The following is an 18,712-nucleotide window of genomic DNA, read 5'->3' on the forward strand; positions in this document are numbered from 1 at the left end:
CTGGACGCCGCGGCCGCGCTCTCGGTGGCCGAGTGTGTGGAGCGCATGGCCTCCACGCTGCCCAAAAGCGACCCGAACGAGGTGAAGGAGCTGCTGAAAAGCAACAAGAAGCTGGCCAAAATGATCGGCCACATCTTCGAGATGAGCGACGAGGACCCCCACAAAGAGGAGGAGATCCGCAAGTACAGCGCCATCTACGGCCGGTTCGACTCCAAGAGGAAGGACGGGAAGCACCTGACGCTTCACGAGGTAAGAGCGGTGTCCCTGGGGCTTGTGCTGCTGAGAGAAGAGTTTGGGTGCGGCGCCCAGGGGTGCCCCCCTCCCCCCCCAAAGCAGCGATAGAACATGGAGGTCTCCGCGAAATGCAGCCTTTGCGAAAGATATGTTTCCTGTGTCATGTTTCCTGTGTTGAGCTCAAACATGTTGAGCTTCGGAACTACAGTGGAGGGTCACTTAGAAAAATGTCAGAATTTAAACAGTGAAAGCACCAAGTCTTTGCATTTACAAAGCAGTTTGTTGTTTCATTAAATAGAATTTAAATGTAACCATTCATTTAAAAAACATTTTTGTAGACAAAAAGAAATTGGAGAAATAACCAGAACTTAAAGCAATTTTCAGCTAGCATAGAAAGCAAAATTAGATGAATGTTGTAGGAATTATTTTAACTTTGGTTTCATTTATTTGGACTTATATTGTTTTGGTTTGATACTTGGCATTAAAATTCCTCGTTTTATCTTCCTGGCACTCTATCTAGAAATACTCCGCTTCTGTGTAACGCATATATATATCTCATTTGCATTTACTCCCTCTCTCTTGTCCATCTGGCCAACACATCATCTTAGGATTTAGCTCAAGCATAAGCTTAACTCTGATATGCTTGCCTCCACTTCCAATGACCTCTCCTTCCCATGTTTATCCCCACAGACACTGCTGTCCCAGTCACTTCAACTCTTTATTGTACTTATTTGTACGCTGGTCTGTCCCTCTCCATCTGTTCGGGTTTTGTGACGGCTGAGATAATGTCTCATTCATTTTATGTCCTCAGAACCGAACACACCCAACAAATGCTTGGAAAATAAATGCATTTTCAAAACTTTAAAAAGATATTCTATAGTTAAGTTTTTTATAGCCATTTATCCTTTACAAGAAAGAAATAAGCCCTGTTTGAAAAAAATGTTCCGTTGGATGCAGAATTTCATGTTAGAAACATGAGATCATTCCCCCAGACTTGTATGTAACAGTAAAAAAGAATTTATACTTAGGCAAAAGTAGTCAGTTATTGCAAAAGATGTCAAGTGATTGACTCTGTAAACTTTGAGATACTTTTCTTTATATTTACAAATATGAGATCGTATTTTGCACACTGTTCTCCAAATTCCTTTCTTTTTAAAAGTTAACATGCACACACAGTACAATATGCTAGTAGATATTTTTTAAGTCAGTACACACAGAGCTACCTTATGGGTTGCATGTTTTTCTATAGAATATATGCCAACATGTAAAATTATGGGGTCAAAGGAAATATAAATTTAATATTTTAGTAGATACTGCTAAATTACCTTCTAAAAGCTGCAATAATTTACATCTTCACTATCATTATATGCAAGTGTCCATTTCTCTACGCTTTTGCTAATATTGTGTTTATCATTCTATTTTAAATTTTAAAAATTGTTTTCAATTACAGTTTGCATTCAATATTATTTTGTACTAGAGGCCTGGTGCACGAAAATTCATGCACTCGGGGGGAGTCGCTCAGCCCGGCCTGCGCCCTCTCACAGTCCGGGAGCCCTCAGGGGATGGATGTCCTATTGACAGCTTAGGCCCTCTACGGGAGGCGATCGGGTGGGCGATTAGGGTACAGCTCCCACCCCCATCACCCCGCCGCTGCCGCTGCCACTGTCCTCCCTCTGTGGGAGGCAACCGGGCAGCCAATCGGGACAGCACCGGTGGGTTCTGGCTTGGCTGGCCTGGCATGCCTGCTTGCCGGCCCCGCCCCCCCGCCGACTGGTTGTTCTGCCGTTGGGCCGACTTGCATATTACACTTTTATTATATAGGATTAGTTTCAGGTGTGGAGCATCGTGGTTAGACAATCGTATACTTTATAAAGTGTTCCCCCCAATATTGCCAGTGCCCACGTGGCACCAAACATCGTTATTATATTATTGACTATTATCCTTTTTAATCTTTGCCAATCTAGTTAGTAGAGGAAAATTTTTCATTGCTCAAATTTACTTTGCTTAGTAAGGATAAATAATATCTTTTAATATGTCTTACAGACATTCAATTTTATGTTTATATTTTTGTCCTAATATTGAGATTGTTTGTCTTACCAGTAAAAAATTGATTGGTAAGAACATTTTTATCTTAAAGATATTAAATGTTTGCCCTGACCGGTTTGGCTCAGTGGATAGGGCGTCAGCCTGCGGACTCAAGGGTCCCAGGTTCGATTCCGGTCGGGGGCATGTGCCTTGGTTGCGGGCACATCCCCGGTGGGGAGTGTGCGGGAGGCGGCTGATCGATGTTTCTCTCTCATCGATGTTTCTAGCTCTCTGTCCCTCTCCCTTCCTCTCTGTAAAAAATCAATAAAATATATATATTTTTAAAAAAGCTATTAAATTTTTGTCTTATGTTGTAAACGTTTTCCCAGATTCTCATTTGTCCTTTGACCTTTCAGACCGTTTGCCCTGTGGAAGTGTAATTTTATGTAAGAATACCTATTGTCTGTGTGAGTGCACAGTCTAATTCTCTAACCCTTCACCAGTGTAGAGTTATTCTAATAACTTAGCTACATAATACAGTTTGATGTCTGGAAAGGCAAGTGCCCCTTCAGTAGTCTTGTATTTCAGCTTTGTATTTTTTAGGTAATCTTATCCATTTCTCTTTCCAAATGAAATTTTTTAATGCATTTGTCACATTTTCCAAAAATTTCTGGTGGTATTTTCATTATAAATGCCTTAAAAGTACAGATTAATTTGTAAAGAAAAAAAATGACATATTTACAACACTCCCATATAGTATATGTATTTACTTATTTAGATCTTTTATATTTCTTGGTAATTTTTAAAGTTTTTAATTCACATAGGTTTTGCATATTTCTTTTTAGGTCATATACTGTGCATTATATATGCATGTTAATGTCTATATTATATATATGAAAATTTAATTCGTTTATCTAGAATATACACATATCCTATATAATAAAACCCTAATATGCAAATCGACCAAATGGCAGAATGACTGGTCTCTATGATGTGCACTGACAACTAGGCGGCAGATGCTCAACACAGGAGCTGCCCCCTGGTGGTCAGTGTGCTCCCACAGGGGGAGTGCTGCTCAGCCAGAAGCTGGGCTCACGGCTGGTGAGCGCAGTGGTGGTGGCAGCACTAAGGAACAGTGAGCAGAGCAGTAAGGAGCAGCGAGCAGGCAGGCGGTAAGGAGACTGCAAGAGGGATCCCAGACTGCAAGAGGGTGCAGGCCGGGCTGAGGGACCCCCCCCCCTTCTCCAGTGCATGGATTTCATGCACCAGGCCTCTAGTATAAGATATAAAAATAATATAGTTATAAATGAATTTTTCCACTTTAAAAAAATTGCTCTCATTGGCTGACTTTTGTATATTAATCATGTTTGCAGCAATTGTACTATCTAATCTTTTTAAAAAATAAGTGACTTTATTTTTTAAAATTTATCTTTATTGTTGAAAGTATTACAGATGTCTCCCTTTTTTCACCCATTAACCCCTGCCCCCACCCCTGCTGTTTCCCAGGCCTTCACCACACTATGGTCTATGCCCGTGGCTTATGCATATGTGAATGTAAGTTCTTCGGTGGGTCTCTTCCCACCCTCTCCCCTCCCTGCCTTCCCTCTGGGATTCTTCCGTCTGCTCCATGCTTCTATGTCTCTGGATCTATTTTATTCATCAGATTCCACATGTGAGTGAGATGGTGTGATGCTTGTCTTTCTCTGGCTGGCTTATTTTGCTCAGCATAATACTTTCCAGGTTAGATATGAGTGTATATGGGAGCTTAAGATCAGAGAAGTGATGAGCAAAAAGTACTTAATCACAGTGAACCTGTGACTTGATCTGTTTTGGGCCTATCCTTTTGCAGATGTTATGCCTTATTGTTGCCATACAGTGACTGCTGACTCTCGAGAACTTGTAAGTAGAGCTAGAAAGTACACTTAGTGTTATAATTCGGATATACCTGGGCACTTTCACTACCTGTGAACCAATAAAAGAACCTACTAAAAGGCTATTGTGGTTGTCAGTATTAGAAAACAAAGAGAATAACTTGTTGGCAATTTTATTTCATGCTTTAATCCAGTTTTCATATAGTTTTTAAAAGATAGCAGATGAAACACAAAGTTTTGTTAAAAGACCCATATTTTTTATCAGAGCAGAAGTATGTTAAGGCGATGACTTTAATAAACCAAATCAACCTCACATTTTTAAAAAACAACCCACTATAACCTATTTTGAAAATATCCAGAACGAATAGTTTCACATTTGGCTTTGCTAAGGGGCTCTTTGCTTCTTTGGATAAAGAGGTACAGATGGTATTTAAGTAATGAAACCGTGGTGGCTTTCCCCAAATAAGGGGACACTTAAAATGAATGCTAGTAGGCTGAGATGTGGGGGTGGGGGCTTTGGAAAATGTGACTTGTGTTTTTGAAACTTACACTACTGGTTATTTGCAACTCCGGTATGTGAATCTGGTCCAGTATTATAGTTCAGGATAGACGTTTATAAATCAGAATTTTTTTTCAAAGTAGTAACCATTCAAAAGCTTGGTGGAAGTTATGAAATCCTGAGGGAATTAAAAGTGTACCTTTTAGATATTATGATAATTTCACATTTTTTCACTTGACTATTTAAAATAAGAATGATTTTGCCCTAGCCAGTTTTGCTCAGTGGATAGAGCACCGTCCTGTGGACTGAATGGGTCCTAGGTTCAATTCCGGTCAAGGGCACGTATCTCAGGTGTAGGCTTGATTCCGGCCCGAGTTAAGGGCACATTCAGGAGGCAACCAATTGATGTGTCTCTCTCACATCAATGTTTCTCTCTGTCTCTCTTCCTCTCTTCCACTCTCTCTATAAATCAATGGAAAAGTATCTTTGGGTGAAGATTAACAATAAAATAAAATAAAATTTTTGAGTTTTTCTAAATTTCTAAGATTGATGAATATTACTAGTTTGTCCTCAATTTCCAAATAAGGAAACATATGATTTATTATTAATTCACTGTTGGTAGTATTTCTGAGAGGGTTTTTAAATATAAACCCTATGGACAATGTTCTTTTAATCTTTCAGGTGGATGAAAATAAGGAGGTTATCTACATGTGAAAAGATTTTTTTCAACTCTCACAATTATGGAATGAATCACTGTTATAAATACTTTCTTTATGAGCTAAATAATCAGTGCTGTCTTAGGAACTGGCTAGGAATGACTTGGTTTATAGGAGTCGGACCATGAAGATAGTGTGAGGGACTGAGGCTTAGAACCACACTAATTATTGGTGCACGGCATGAACCCAGGAGCAGTACTAGAAAGAAGTCCAGGCAGGCACTGTTCCCTCCATCCAGAAACGTGTAAGCAGTGTATGTGGCCAACTACATAATCAGTGTGTGTCCGATCTTAAATCAGAGGTGGAGGAAGAGGGGCAAATGACAGGCTGAGAACAGCAAGGCAGCAGAGAATGCAGGAGCTTGTAATATTCAGAAATACAAGTCGGTAGACAACTTGGCATGATAGAATAGTTGTCAGCCGGTAGCAGCTTCCAGCCAAAGGGCTCTGGAACTCAGAGATAGGAAGGGGGAGAGGGGCATGGAGGTAGGAGCAATGGGTAAGTTGTAGATCTAGTGGGACTTTTACAGGAATTGGAGGGCTAAGCACATTATTAAGACAAGGACGAGGATGCCAAGTTTAGGTCCGTTTCCACTGTAGTGTTGAGAAGTCAAGGCTGAGTGTTCCAGAGCAGTTCAATAATCTTAGTTTTGAGAGAGGAAGAATGCTGAATCTGGGAACCCCACAGACCGGACCACATTTATTAGTAAGATATTATGCTTTATTCTGAACTCTCGGCTCAGAATGGATAGATTTCAGCATCTAATTCTTAAAAACAGCTCTGGCCGGCATGGCTCAGAGGTTAGAGTTGTCAGCCCATGCACTAGAGCAGTGGTTCCCAAACTTATTTGGCCTACCGCCCCCTTTCCAGAAAAAATATTACTCAGCGCCCCCTGGAAATTAATTTTTTTTAAATTTTAATAGCAATTAAACAGAAAGATATATGTATTAATGTTTCTACCTTTTTCATAAAATATAGTAAAGAAAGGTGTAAATTAGAAACATTGAAGTTTGAAATTATGAAACTATTTATTGAACTCAGAATAGAAAGGTAATACAAAAAAAGTTAAAACAAATGCACCTGTGGCCATCACCGCCCCCCTGGATCGCTGCAGCGCCCACCAGGGGGCAGTAGCGCCCACTTTGGGAATCACTGCACTAGAGGGTCGTGGGTTTGATTCCCGGTCAAGGGCATGTACCTGGGTTTTGGGTTCAATCCCTGCCCCTGGTCAGGGAGCATGTGGGAGACAATTAGTCCATGTGTCTCTTTCACATCAATGTTTCTCGCTCTCCCTTATACCCCTCCCCCCTCCCTTCCACTCTATCTAAAAATCAAAGGAAAAAATAAGGAGTGAGGATTAAAAAACAAAACAATAAATGTTAGCCATTTCCTTTTGATTGTTTATAAAAATGGAGTATAGAACTTTTAGGATAGTCTCTTTTTAAGTCACTTTTAGTGAGTCACATTTTTCTAAGAATATGTTCATTTTATCTAAGTTTTCAAACTCACTAGCATAAAGTTGCTTATAATTTTCAAGACCTAATATTATTTGTACATTTAAGTATTTTCCCTCTGACCAATCATGCCAGAGATTTGTCAATTTTATTAATCTTTCCAGGCAGCTGCAAACTAGAGCCTGTGGGCCAAATCTGGCCCACCTCCTGATTTTGCAGATAAACTTTTACTGGAACATAGCCATACCTATCCTTTATAATAAAGGGGTAATATGCAAATTGACCATCACACCCTCATACAAGATGGCCACCCCCATGTGGGCACAAGATGGCTGGCAGGGGAGGGCAGTTGTGGGCGACCAGGCCGGCAGGGGAGTGCAGTTAGGGGCAACCAGGTCGGCAGTTAGGGGTGACCAGGCTAGCAGGAGAGGGCAGTTGGGGGTGACCGGGCCGGCAGGAGAGGGCAGTTGGGGGCGACTGGGCCGGCAGGAGGGGCGACTGCGGCAGGAGAGGGCAGTTGGGGGTGACCGGGCCGGCAGGAGAGGGCAGTTGGGGGCGACTGGGATGGCAGGAGAGGGCAGTTGGGGCGACTGGGTTGGCAGGGGGGGCAGTTGGGGGCGATTGGGCCAGCAGGGGAGCAGCTAGGCGTCGATCAGGCTGACAGGGGAGCAGTTAGGGGGTGATCAGGCTGGCAGGCAGAAGCGGTTAGGGGCAATCAGGCAGGCAGGCAGGAGAGTGGTTGGGAGCCAGCAGTCCCAGATTGTGAGAGGGATGTCCCAGATTGGAGAGGGCGCAGGCTGGGCTGAGGGACACCCCCCACCCCCCGTGCATGAATTTCATGCACCGGGCCTCTAGCCTATATATATAAAAGCCTAAGCGACCGAACGACCGTTTGCTATGACACGCACTGACCATCAGGGGATAGATGCTCAATGCAGGAGGTGCCCCCTGGTGGTCAGTGCCCTCCCACAGCGAGAGCACCACTCAGCTGACCAATGGGCACCAGAGGCGGAGCTCACAGCTGGCAAGCGCTGCTATGGTGGCGGCACGAGCCTCTCCCGATCGGGACTGACTAGGCGTGAGCCCACAGCAGGCGCAGCAGGGCCAGGATGAGCAGGAGTGGCAGGCAGTGTTGGACTGCCAGTTTCTGCCTTATCCCTGCAGGCCACGCCGAGGGACCCCACTGGTGCACGAATCCATGCACCAGGCCTCTAGTTGATATCTGTGGCTGCTTTTGAGCTGTGATGCCAGAGTTCAGTAATTGTAAGATAGACTATTTGGCCTATAAAGTCAAAATATTTTCTATATGACCTTTTGTAAAAAAAAAAAAAAAGCTTTCTGACTCAATCTTTTTGAAGGAGCAGCTTTTGGCTTAGTTGATATTCTTAGTTGTGCCTGTGTGTGTGTGTGTGTGTGTGTGTGTGTGTGGTTCTGCACAATTTATTTTATTGTTCTTTTCTAATTGAAGTTGTGTGCTTAGTTCATTAATGTCCAGCTCTTCTTTTCTAAGGAAGCAATTAAGGCTATAAATTCTTACTATTTATTGTATTAGCATTATTCAAAATTGTGATATGAGGTTATTATTTTTCCCAATGATTTCTAACTGAATTACATTGTAGTCAGAGAACATGGTTTGAATGCTGCCAACCCTTTAACTTTTGTTGAGATTTCAGTTATGGCCCATATGTAGTGAGTGCTTTTTATATATTTCTGCAGTTGTGATAGAGTGTTCTGTGTTTGTCTGTTTTAACAAGCTTATTAACTCTGTTATTCACACTTTCTAGTCTTACTTTTTTTTTTACTTGCTCTGACAATAACTGAGAGTTGTGTGTTAAAGTCACCTACTGTGATTATGGAGTTGTCTATTTCTCTTTGTATTATGCAGTAACCTTATTAATCTTTAATAATGCATTTTTCTTTAAAAATTTATTTTCCTTGATATTAATATAGATACATGTGCTTTCTTTTTGTTAGTAATTGCTGTTAGATCTTTTTTCTATCCTTTTACTTTTCAGTAGTTCCTAATCCATGTTTTAGAGACATCTCATAAATACCAGTAGTTGGATTTTTTTTTTAAAAAATCCAGTCTTATATTCTTTATCTTTTAACTAGAACATTTGGTTCATTTACATTTATTATAGTGACTAATATGTTGAATTTATTTCCATTGAATTGTTTTGTATCTCTTCCCCTTCCCAACTCTTTATATCTCAGATTGACCATCTGGAATAAGTCAATTTTAGCCTGAAGTGCGTCATGTAGAATTTCCTTAATAAAGGTCTGCTGATGGCAAACTATGTCCTTCCCCACCTCACTAGAAATTATTTTTATTTTGCCCTGATTCTTTTTTTTTTTTTTTAATCCTCACCCCAGGACATGCTTATTGATTCTTTAGAGTGAGAGGAGAGGGGAGAAAGATAGAAACATCAATGTCAAAGAGCAACATAGATTGATTGCTTTCCTGTGTCCTGACTGGGAATTGAACCCCCAACCTCTCCGTGTAGGGACGACGCTCCAACCGAGCCACACTGGCCAGGGCTGCCCTGATTCTTAATTGACATTTATTCTGGGTATTCTATATTGTCAGTTATTTTCCCTAGTAATTGAAGATACCATTTCCTTGGCTTTTGGTTTTCATTTTTGTGTTTAGAAGTTAATGGTTATCTGACTATTGTCTGCTTTTGAACTCTTCTGTTTGCCTCTGCCCCAATTTCTTCTCTCCTTCTAATTTCTCAATTTTCCTGTTTTGTTTGTTTGTTTTACTATAGTACTCTTTAGTCATATTTTCAACTTTTATTTCTTTAAATGAAGTCTTTAAGGGTCTGATTCTGTTATCTGTTGTTTCTCCTGATTTTTACTTTTGATGCTTTGGGGGATTTTTTGGGTGTTTTATGATTTCTGTCTGTGAACTCATTTTTCTTGGAAGTGTGGGAATGTTTTGAGGCCCAGGAAGAAAATGGACTCTCCTAGAGGTTATTTGCTTTTGATTTTACCAGGCATCTGTACTCTGCACACTACAACTCTGGGACTCTGTGCAAACAAAATCACAGCCTCCGTAGTGTGAATTAGGGCTGAAATCTGAGGGCTGATTTGGGGTTAGGAAACCTCAAGAGAGCATCTCTGTTCTCTCCCACTCAGTAACAAGGTCCAAGACAGGTAATTCCCCTGCTCTGTCCCTGGGGGTGCAGGTGTATTTCCAAGTCAGCCTTGCATTGGGTGTATAGTGCTTAGTGATTTCAGCCTTATGGAGGAGAGGTCTTAGACTCCTCGCCTTCGATGGGTCCTGGGTGTTCCCTCCACACTCACTTTTCCTCTCACCACTCTCCCTCCACTCTCACCAGCCCCACGAGGCTGTGAAGGTTGAAGCTCAAGTTCATCTGGTTTAGTAACTGTCCCTAATGTACTCCTTTGAGATACTGTCTTCATTCATTTTGACCTGAATAGTCCTTACTGTTTTGCTGGCCCATCGATGTATTTAAGGTCATGTTCTTCCCCTCTATTTTATCCAGAAATTTTAGTTATCATGGTACCTAGCTCTCCGTGTGCTGGAGACGAAAGTCTTGATTGCGTTGAGCCTCCCTGTCACCCAGCATTCACCTGGCATTTTATGCCAACAACATTGAACCCAAAGTCACAATCATTTGATTGCTAAAGGTTATAATTTTAACTACCAGCAAAGAGAATTTTTTAAGTCTGGTTATGATAGAAAGCTAAGTTTAAGAAAATTTTTACATCAAGTTATGAATGGAATTTTGGTATTTTTATCCACGAAAAGAGGAAGCGGAGGAGTAAGTAAAACAATTAGGGAGAATATCTTATTTCATACTTCAACAAAATTAGAAACTTAGAATTTAAAAAAATTAGCATTGTGATCCAGTCTGTGACTACTGTTTTGGAGTATTTGTATCGTTTTTAAAAAATAGAATCGTCGTTGATTTAATTATTAGTGCCTAGGAGCATGTAATCTATAAAACATTGACAGAAAATACATTTTTGATGGGGAAGTTTGATGATCATCTTCTTACTACAACTTGGACTGGGTTATAGCTATTTCTCTAGCCTCAGTTTTTTTACCAGAAAACTCCCTGAGGGCCTAGAAAGTTCAGTCTACCTTTTTGGTTGATTGGAACCTGAATTTAATAACAAAGAATGTTATGTTTGTTTTTCTTAGTTTCTGGTAGGATGATGGGAGGAATGCTAGAACATTGTTTTCCGTTTATATTGAAAAGTTATTTTCTTTGGTTGTGCATAAGCTGATACTTCTGAAACGTTTTCAATTAGTATTTAAATCAACCTCATTCTGGACATTTATACTACCCCAAGTTTTTTTTTTTTACAAATCTTTACTGAGCATCTAATCCATGCCAAATGCTGATGTAAACAAGCCAAGTCTCTGTCTTAATACATGATAAAAGTAAAAAATACAGCATACGTAAGTGAACAAAGATTACAAGAGTGCATTCACATTTATATGTTTATATTTACACAGAGAAATATTGGAACCATACATTAAAATATTAAGTCATTCTGGATGGTTGCATGCTGTATTTATTGTCTTCTTTTGCTTCTCTGTATTTTTTTTTTTTTTTTGCTTCTCTGTATTTTTAACAAATTTAAGAAAAATGGTTGTTAATAAAGTAGGATGCCTGTGTGGGGAGAAACAGTAAATGCCCGATTTCTTATAAAAGAAAAACAAGAGCTAACACTAACAAGGGCTTTGTGCCGGGTGTGTCTCCTCATGACCTCCTGTTGCTATCACCACCTTTGCGGTGGCGATATGTCCCTGTTGGGCCCTGAGCAGACTGAGGCTCTGAGCTGTTACATGTCCAGAATCCCATAGCTGGTGAGTGACGGGCAGAACCTGTCCCAGACCTGTCTGCCAGCAAACCCTCTTCTCTTCTTGCCCCCAATCATGCCTTGAATGAGTATGTTTCTTGCTTTTAAAATAAGTCTAATATTAACCCTTGGCAATTCCCTACATCTACTTAAATTGACAAATTATGTGAAAAAATGTTCTAGCTTATAAAACTATTACAGGTTTTGAGTTTTGGATAACATTTGCTATTTTAAATTTTACTACAGGGTGTTTGGCCACTAGTAACTCTGTATTGGCAATGTTTAACTCTTGGGTGAAAGAACAGAATGAGGTGACTCTCAACGACTCTAAGACCTCGCTTTTCCATTGCAGTCCTAATTTGTGATAACTATTCGAAATGATTTGGTAAATATTTAACTAAAATCGTTTAATTTTTATTCCTTCAGGAATTTTTATGTCAGTTCGCATTGAAAAAAAAAAAACTTCTAGACTATGTATACTCACTTTTAGTTAGGGAAATATCATCACCTTATCACATAGTGAAATCCCGTGGTTTTTCATAAGAAAAATGAGATGCAGGACACCTTTTACTTTTTATTTTGATTTTGCTTATTTTCCATAAACTCTCATACCTGAACAAAAATAAAGCGTATAAACAAATAAACCTACGGTGACTATTTTGATTACTTTGAGTTCTGAGAGATGATAGGTACTTGATTTTCTTTGGAAATTAGGCATTAGGACTAATTAGGAATAAAGACCTTCATGATTTTTTTTATAAATTCTGATTTCATTATATATTGACATGACATGTTTATATTCTATTCTTAGGTGAAATGTTTTATATGTCGATAAATTGAAACACAGATGTTTCTATTTTGATACGCAGCTCACTGTTAACGAAGCGGCTGCTCAGCTCTGTGTGAAGGATAACGCCCTCCTGACAAGAAGGGATGAACTTTTCGCGCTGGCGAGGCAGATTTCTCGAGAAGTCACCTATAAATACACTTACAGAGCCACCAAGTAAGTTTAACTCATTGGCAGCACTTGTGCATTTTTTGAGAGAAGTAGAGCTTGAAATACCAACCATTTGATAGTATATAAATGAGCATTTCTGAAAACAGTGTGATTATAGTTCAACTAGAGGCCCGGTGCACAAAACCTCAGCCCAGCCTGCACCCTCTCACAATCCGGGACCCTCGGGTAGGTCCCTAGGCCTGGCCTGAGATCAAGGCTATCGGGGCTTTCCTTCTCCTGGCTGCAGGCAGCTGGCCCCACTCCTGCCGCTGCCACTGCCTGCCATCTGTGCAGCGCTGCCCCCCCTCCCCTGCCACAGGTGGCCTTCCTCTGCAGGCGACAGGCTGGGGTGCGATGGCTTGGCTGGTCTGGGCCTCCCTCTTTCTTTGCTGGGGGGCAGGGACAGCCCTGCGAGGGGCCGTCTGCCTACCTGATTGCCCCTAACTTATGGCCTGCCTACCTGATCGCCCCTAACCCCTTGCCTGCCTACCTGGTCTCTTCTAACTGCTGGCCTGCCTACCTGATCACCCCTAACCACTCTGCCTGCCTACCTCATCGCCCCTAACCACTTGCTTGGGGGCCGGGCCAGCCCTGCGAGGGGCCATCTGCCTACCTGGTCTCTTCTAACTGCTGGCCTGCCTACCTGATCACCCCTAACCACTTGCTTGGGGGCGGGGCCAGCCCAGCGAGGGGCCGTCTGCCTACCTGGTCTCCTGCCTACCTGGTCTCCTCTAACCACTTGTCTGCCTACCTGATTGCCCCTAACCACTTGCCTGCCTGCCTGATTGCCCCTAAGCACTTGCTTGGGGGCGTGGCTAGCCCAGCGAGGGGCCATCTGCCTACCTGATCACCCTTAACCGCTGGCCTGCCTACCTGATCACCCCTAACCACCTGCCTGCCTACCTCATCGCCCCTAACCACTCTGTCTGCCTGCCTGATTGCCCCTAACCACTTGCTTGGCACTGCCAGCCCGGCTGGCATGGCTCAGTGGTTGAGTATCAACCTGTGAACCAGAAGGTCATGGTTTGATTCCCCGTCAGGGCACATGCCTAGATTGCGGGCTCAATCCCCAGTGTGGGGCTGCAGGAGGCAGCCGATCAATGATTTTCTCTCATCATTGATGTTTCTATCTCTCTCTCCCTCTCCCTTCCTCTCTGAAATCAATAAAAATATTAAAACAAAACAAAACAAAAAATATTGCCAGTGTTTTTTTGTTTTGTTTAATTCTGTTTGTCTTTCTTTAAAAAAAGCAGTTCCCTGGCACTATGACATTGTTCTGGTGGGTTTCAGACAGTCCCTCATGCAGATGCTTGGGCTGTGAGTGTGATGATGGGGTTTAGTTAGTCAGCATTCTAGACTGATCTGTACACCACTCACTGTATGCAATTGAACTCAGAGGAAGAAGCAGGTTAGTTCCTCTTGCGAGGTGTTTTGAGATTAGCTGAATAAGTAAAAAGAATCCATTGACCAGTATTTAAGGGAAATTGGAAGATATTTTTATTACTAGCAAGTGGAATATGGAACATGTGTTTGAAGGAAAAAAAAACTAATGTTAAAAAACAATGATGGTTCTCAAATGTAAACACTCCTCACTTGAGCTCTAAGTACTGTCTGTGGGTGTAGTGCCCCTCGACTTTGCCCCCTCGGTTCCACGTGGTCCCTGGCTCCCAGTGCCCATCCTTGGTGCATGCCCCTGCGGCTCTGAGCGCTTGCAGATGGCCACCCACGTGACAGTGATGGAGCCTGTGCTGAGCCACATCCTCAGCACCCTGCCCGGCCCCAGTAAATCACAGTCTCTGGGGACGGAGCCTTGGAATTTAAACGACACGCATCCAGACGATCCTGTGCACGTCCAAGTTTGAAAACCCCCTCCTGGTTGTCATCGCCATTGTTTTTCCTAACTCAGAGCGCTTCTCGCCACTGGAGCTCACATATTTACAAAGTGACAACAACTGAAATTATGCAGACTAAATGAGCAGGGTAACAATATACAGCAATATGATAGGGTCACTTACAAGATTTTTTTTTTTTTTTTGGAGTTAGCTCATCAAGAGCTGATTTAGTGATTTTTTAAAATTTTCTTTACTGTATTATACAAAATGTTCCTTCTGATTGCTTTATTTAAATAATTTTCTTGAATCAAAGTAATACGTGTCCATGATTTAAGAAGTCATATAGTGCACAAGTTTTACAGTGGAACTCAGCAGTTCTCCTGCTCACCCCTTTCTCTCTTTCCCCTTCTTAATATGGCCTCTAGAGGCAACTACTTTCAACAATTTTTAGCTGTTTTTTGTAGTATTTGTATTTATTTTTTAAGTTAAATATATTTCAAAATACATAACACTTCTATATAATTTAGAAGGCAAAACTATGTAAATAGGTAACACAAAAAAGTTGCACTCCCATTTCTGTCTCATTTTACCTTGTTTTTCTCCTCAATGTAGATAGCTTTTTAAGTGTTTTTTTTTATATCTTTGCAGTGTTTATGTACATGCAAAAAAATATAGTTTCTCATTTTCACCTTTTTAAAAAAACACACAATAGGTAGCGTGTGTCTATATTATTCTATATTTCGCTCTTATTTAAACACTAGAGGCCCATGGGGTCCCTCTGCCTGGCCTGCGGGATCGGGCTGAAACTGGCTCTCCGACATCCCCCAAGGGGTCCTGGATTGTGAAAGGGTGCAGGCCAGGCCGAGGTATACCATCAGGCCGGCCAGGGAGGGATGGCGGCAGGGCTCCAGGGCGTGTCCGGCCCATCTCGCTCAATCCAAATCTGCCGGTTGGAGCATCTGCCCCCTGGTGGTCAGTGCCCATCACAGCGAGCGGTTGAGCAACCTTAGCATATTATTAGCATATTATGCTTTGATTGGCTGAACGGACTACCGGACCCTTAGCATATTAGGCTTTTATTATATAGGAAGTCTTGGAGATCTCTCTCTATACATATTAGTACATATACATCTTCCTCATTATTTTTTACATTGATGTATCATGATTCATTTACCCAGTACCCTATTGATGGATACCTGAGTTGTTTCTAGTCTTTTTCATTATAAATAATACCACAGTAAATAACATTATGCATATCTTATTTATTCTGAAGTTCACGTTTTTGACACTCTTAACATCTTTTATATTAGGGGTGGGGAACCTTTTTTCTGCCAAGGGCCATTTGGATATTTATAACATCATTTGCGGTCCATACAAAATTATCAACTTAAAAATTAGCCTGCTAGATTTGGTCAGACATTTAATTAACTCACCCCAATGCCTTGGCAGGGCCAGACCAAATGATGTCTCGTGCCTCATATGGCCCGTGGGCCAGATGTTCCCCACCCCTGTTTTACATGAAAGTGTAGCAGAATTGATGGCTCGCCATAGTTCAATCGGCAGTAGCAGGTCACATATGTGTAAGGCCTCTGTGGGCTAGGTTCCCAGCAGAGGGATCTCTAGGTGAAGGGGGAGTGTGTTGTTGTCTCGGTAAGTAGATAAAAAGCATTTTAATCTCATGTCGCTTCAGGTATTCATCTTAAATGGCCATTGTTGTCATTTTGTCCTAAATTGTTTCTACTGACCCATAAAGGGATATTATGGAATACAATCCTCAATTTTTTTTCCTTTTTCATTATGTGATAATCATTACATACTTATTGAGTACTTTCTGTGTGGGGAATTCTAAATAGTATACATCTTTAAAAATGTATAATAATTGCATCTGCATCTTTCAGTGTTAATTTAAAAATGAAAAATCTAGTTTGCCCTAACTGGTTTTGCTCAGTGGATAGAGCATCAGTCTGCAGACTGAAAGGTTCCAGGTTCGATTCCGGTCAAGGGCATGTACCTTGGTTGCGGGCACATCCCCAGTAGGAGGTGTCCCTTCCTCTCCTGTAAAAAACAATAAAATATATATTTAAAAAAATAAAAATGAAAAATCTAGTTTTCCTCACTTTAGTGTTCGTTATGCATGTCTTACTTTTGGTGTCAGGTTTCAGGGTTATATGTTTCAGTGGAAGTTTATAGATTAAGATGTCTCTAGAATAAAATTTCTTACCTTCTCAAGTTTGTCTCTCTCCCATTCCCCTCAGGTCAAAATGTGGAGAAAGAGATGAATTATCCCCGAAGAGAATTAAAGTGGAGGTATGATTATGTTATTTTCTTTTCTTATGTTAATAATGTTTGCTTTAGTAGTTTAAAGTAAGAAAAAAGGATGGTCCCATAAACTAGTGAAAAATGTGAAATGCAGTATCTTAAAAGCAATATATAATTTTTTTGCTTTGATATATCTATGGTCATTTGAACTAGGATCCTAAGGAAGTTCTTAGAAGGAAACAACAATGATAAGATTGATGCCCAGTTGGTTTATCAAAGGTTGATTTGTAAATAGGTGTTTTTTACAGATTTTAAACTCTACAGGTTAAACTATTTCTTTTTTAATCTTATTTACAACGTAAGTCACCTTATTAAGTATTTTTAAAAGGAGCTAAGATTTAATTTCTTTACATTAACTATCTGAGGGAAATGACAATTAGTAGGTGCAAATTATAGAGACTTCAGTGTAATTAAAGCCTCTTTTAGGGGACATGTTTGAGGCTGTCCTTCTAATTTTAGACCTGCTAGTGGAGAGGTGGGAGAACTATTTCTTTTTAATCTTATTTACAACATAAGTCACCTTATTAAGTATTTTTAAAGGAGCTAAGATTTAATTTCTTTACATTAACTATCTGAGGGAAATGACAATTAGTAGGTGCAAATTATAGAGACTTCAGTGTAATTAAAGCCTCTTTTAGGGGACATGTTTGAGGCTGTCCTTCTAATTTTAGACCTGCTAGTGGAGAGGTGGGAGTTAAGCAAGAACAATGTGCTTCTCGTAGGGCTCTCAGAACTCAGATGGTTTCAGAACTCGTTCCTTAATTTGGATTGATACAGTAGTTCCCCCGCTGCCCAGCCATGGTTTCACTTTCCATGGTTTCAGTTACCTGTGGGCTCAGTTTCCCACAGTCAGCTGCAGTCCAGAAATATTAACTGGGAAATTCCAGAAATAAACAATTCACAAGTTTTAAATTCTGCACCATTCTGAGTAGCGTGATGAGATCTCGCTCTTTCCCGCCTGGGAGGTGAAACGTGCCTTTGTCCGGAGTACCCAGGCTGTGTATACTCTCTGCCCATGAGTCCCTTGGCCGCCTCGGTTATCGAGTAACTGACAGCATTGCGGTGCTTCTGTGCAAGGAGCCCTTATTTGACTTAATAATGAATGCTGAGTGCAAGAGCAGTGATGTTGGCAGTTCAGATACGCCAAAGAGAAGCAGTAAAAGGCATTCCTTAAGTGAAAAGGTGAAAGTTCTCAACCTAATAGGAAAGAAAAAAAAACCATATGCTGATGTTGCTAAGATCTACAGTAAGAACCAGTTTTTTTACCTGTGAAATTGTGGGTAGAAAAAAGAAATTTGTGTTAACTTTGCTGTTGTACCTTAAGCTGCGAACGTTATGGCCACAGTGCGAGGTAAGTGCTTAGATATGATGGAAAAGGCATTAAACTTGTGGGTGGAAGACATGAGCAGAAAGTGTGTTTCAATTGATGGCAGTGTGTTGCACCAGAAAGCGCTGAGCCAACACGCAGACTTCAGTAAGGGATCTCCTGAAATGACTGACACCAGCCACTTACTGCAAGTAAGGGATGGTCATACAGATTGAGGACTAGGTTTAGGCTGAAAAATATACAAATTACTGGGGAGGGAGGGAAGGAGGGAGGAGAAAGAGACCACATTCACATAACCGTTATTACAGTCTGTTGTTATACTTGTTCTTTTTTAATAGTACTTGTTGTTAATCTCTTACTGTGCCTGATTTATAAGTTAGACTTTATAATAGGTATGTATGTGTAGGAAAAACACAGCACATACAGGATTCAGTGCTATCTGGTTTCAGGCACCTGCTGGGGGTCTTGGGATGTGTTCCCTGTGAACAGGGTGGGGCTGCTGTACTTTCTTAGGGCCCAGTCAGTAGCAGAGGAGATATTTTGAAGTCTGGTGGCACCTTCCTTGTTTTCTTGGGTAGGAGATAGGGCTCGGTGCTCCTAGC

The 18,712-nt window shown here is 41.2% G+C and overlaps 1 protein-coding gene across 1 annotated transcript in view; it reads left to right on the top strand.

The window, feature by feature from the left end:
- Window positions 1–18,712, top strand: part of NAB1 (NGFI-A binding protein 1 (EGR1 binding protein 1)) — a 37,211-nt gene that overhangs the window by 865 nt on the left and 17,634 nt on the right. Inside the window, exons 2-4 of the mRNA XM_005872457.2 lie at window positions 3–249; window positions 12,505–12,638; window positions 16,720–16,771. Of these exons, the coding sequence (XP_005872519.1) occupies window positions 3–249; window positions 12,505–12,638; window positions 16,720–16,771 (433 nt within the window). The remainder of the gene's footprint in view (window positions 1–2; window positions 250–12,504; window positions 12,639–16,719; window positions 16,772–18,712) is intronic.

This window comes from Myotis brandtii, unplaced genomic scaffold (genome assembly GCF_000412655.1).
Source record: "Myotis brandtii unplaced genomic scaffold, ASM41265v1 scaffold381, whole genome shotgun sequence".
Taxonomy (NCBI): domain Eukaryota; kingdom Metazoa; phylum Chordata; class Mammalia; order Chiroptera; family Vespertilionidae; genus Myotis; species Myotis brandtii.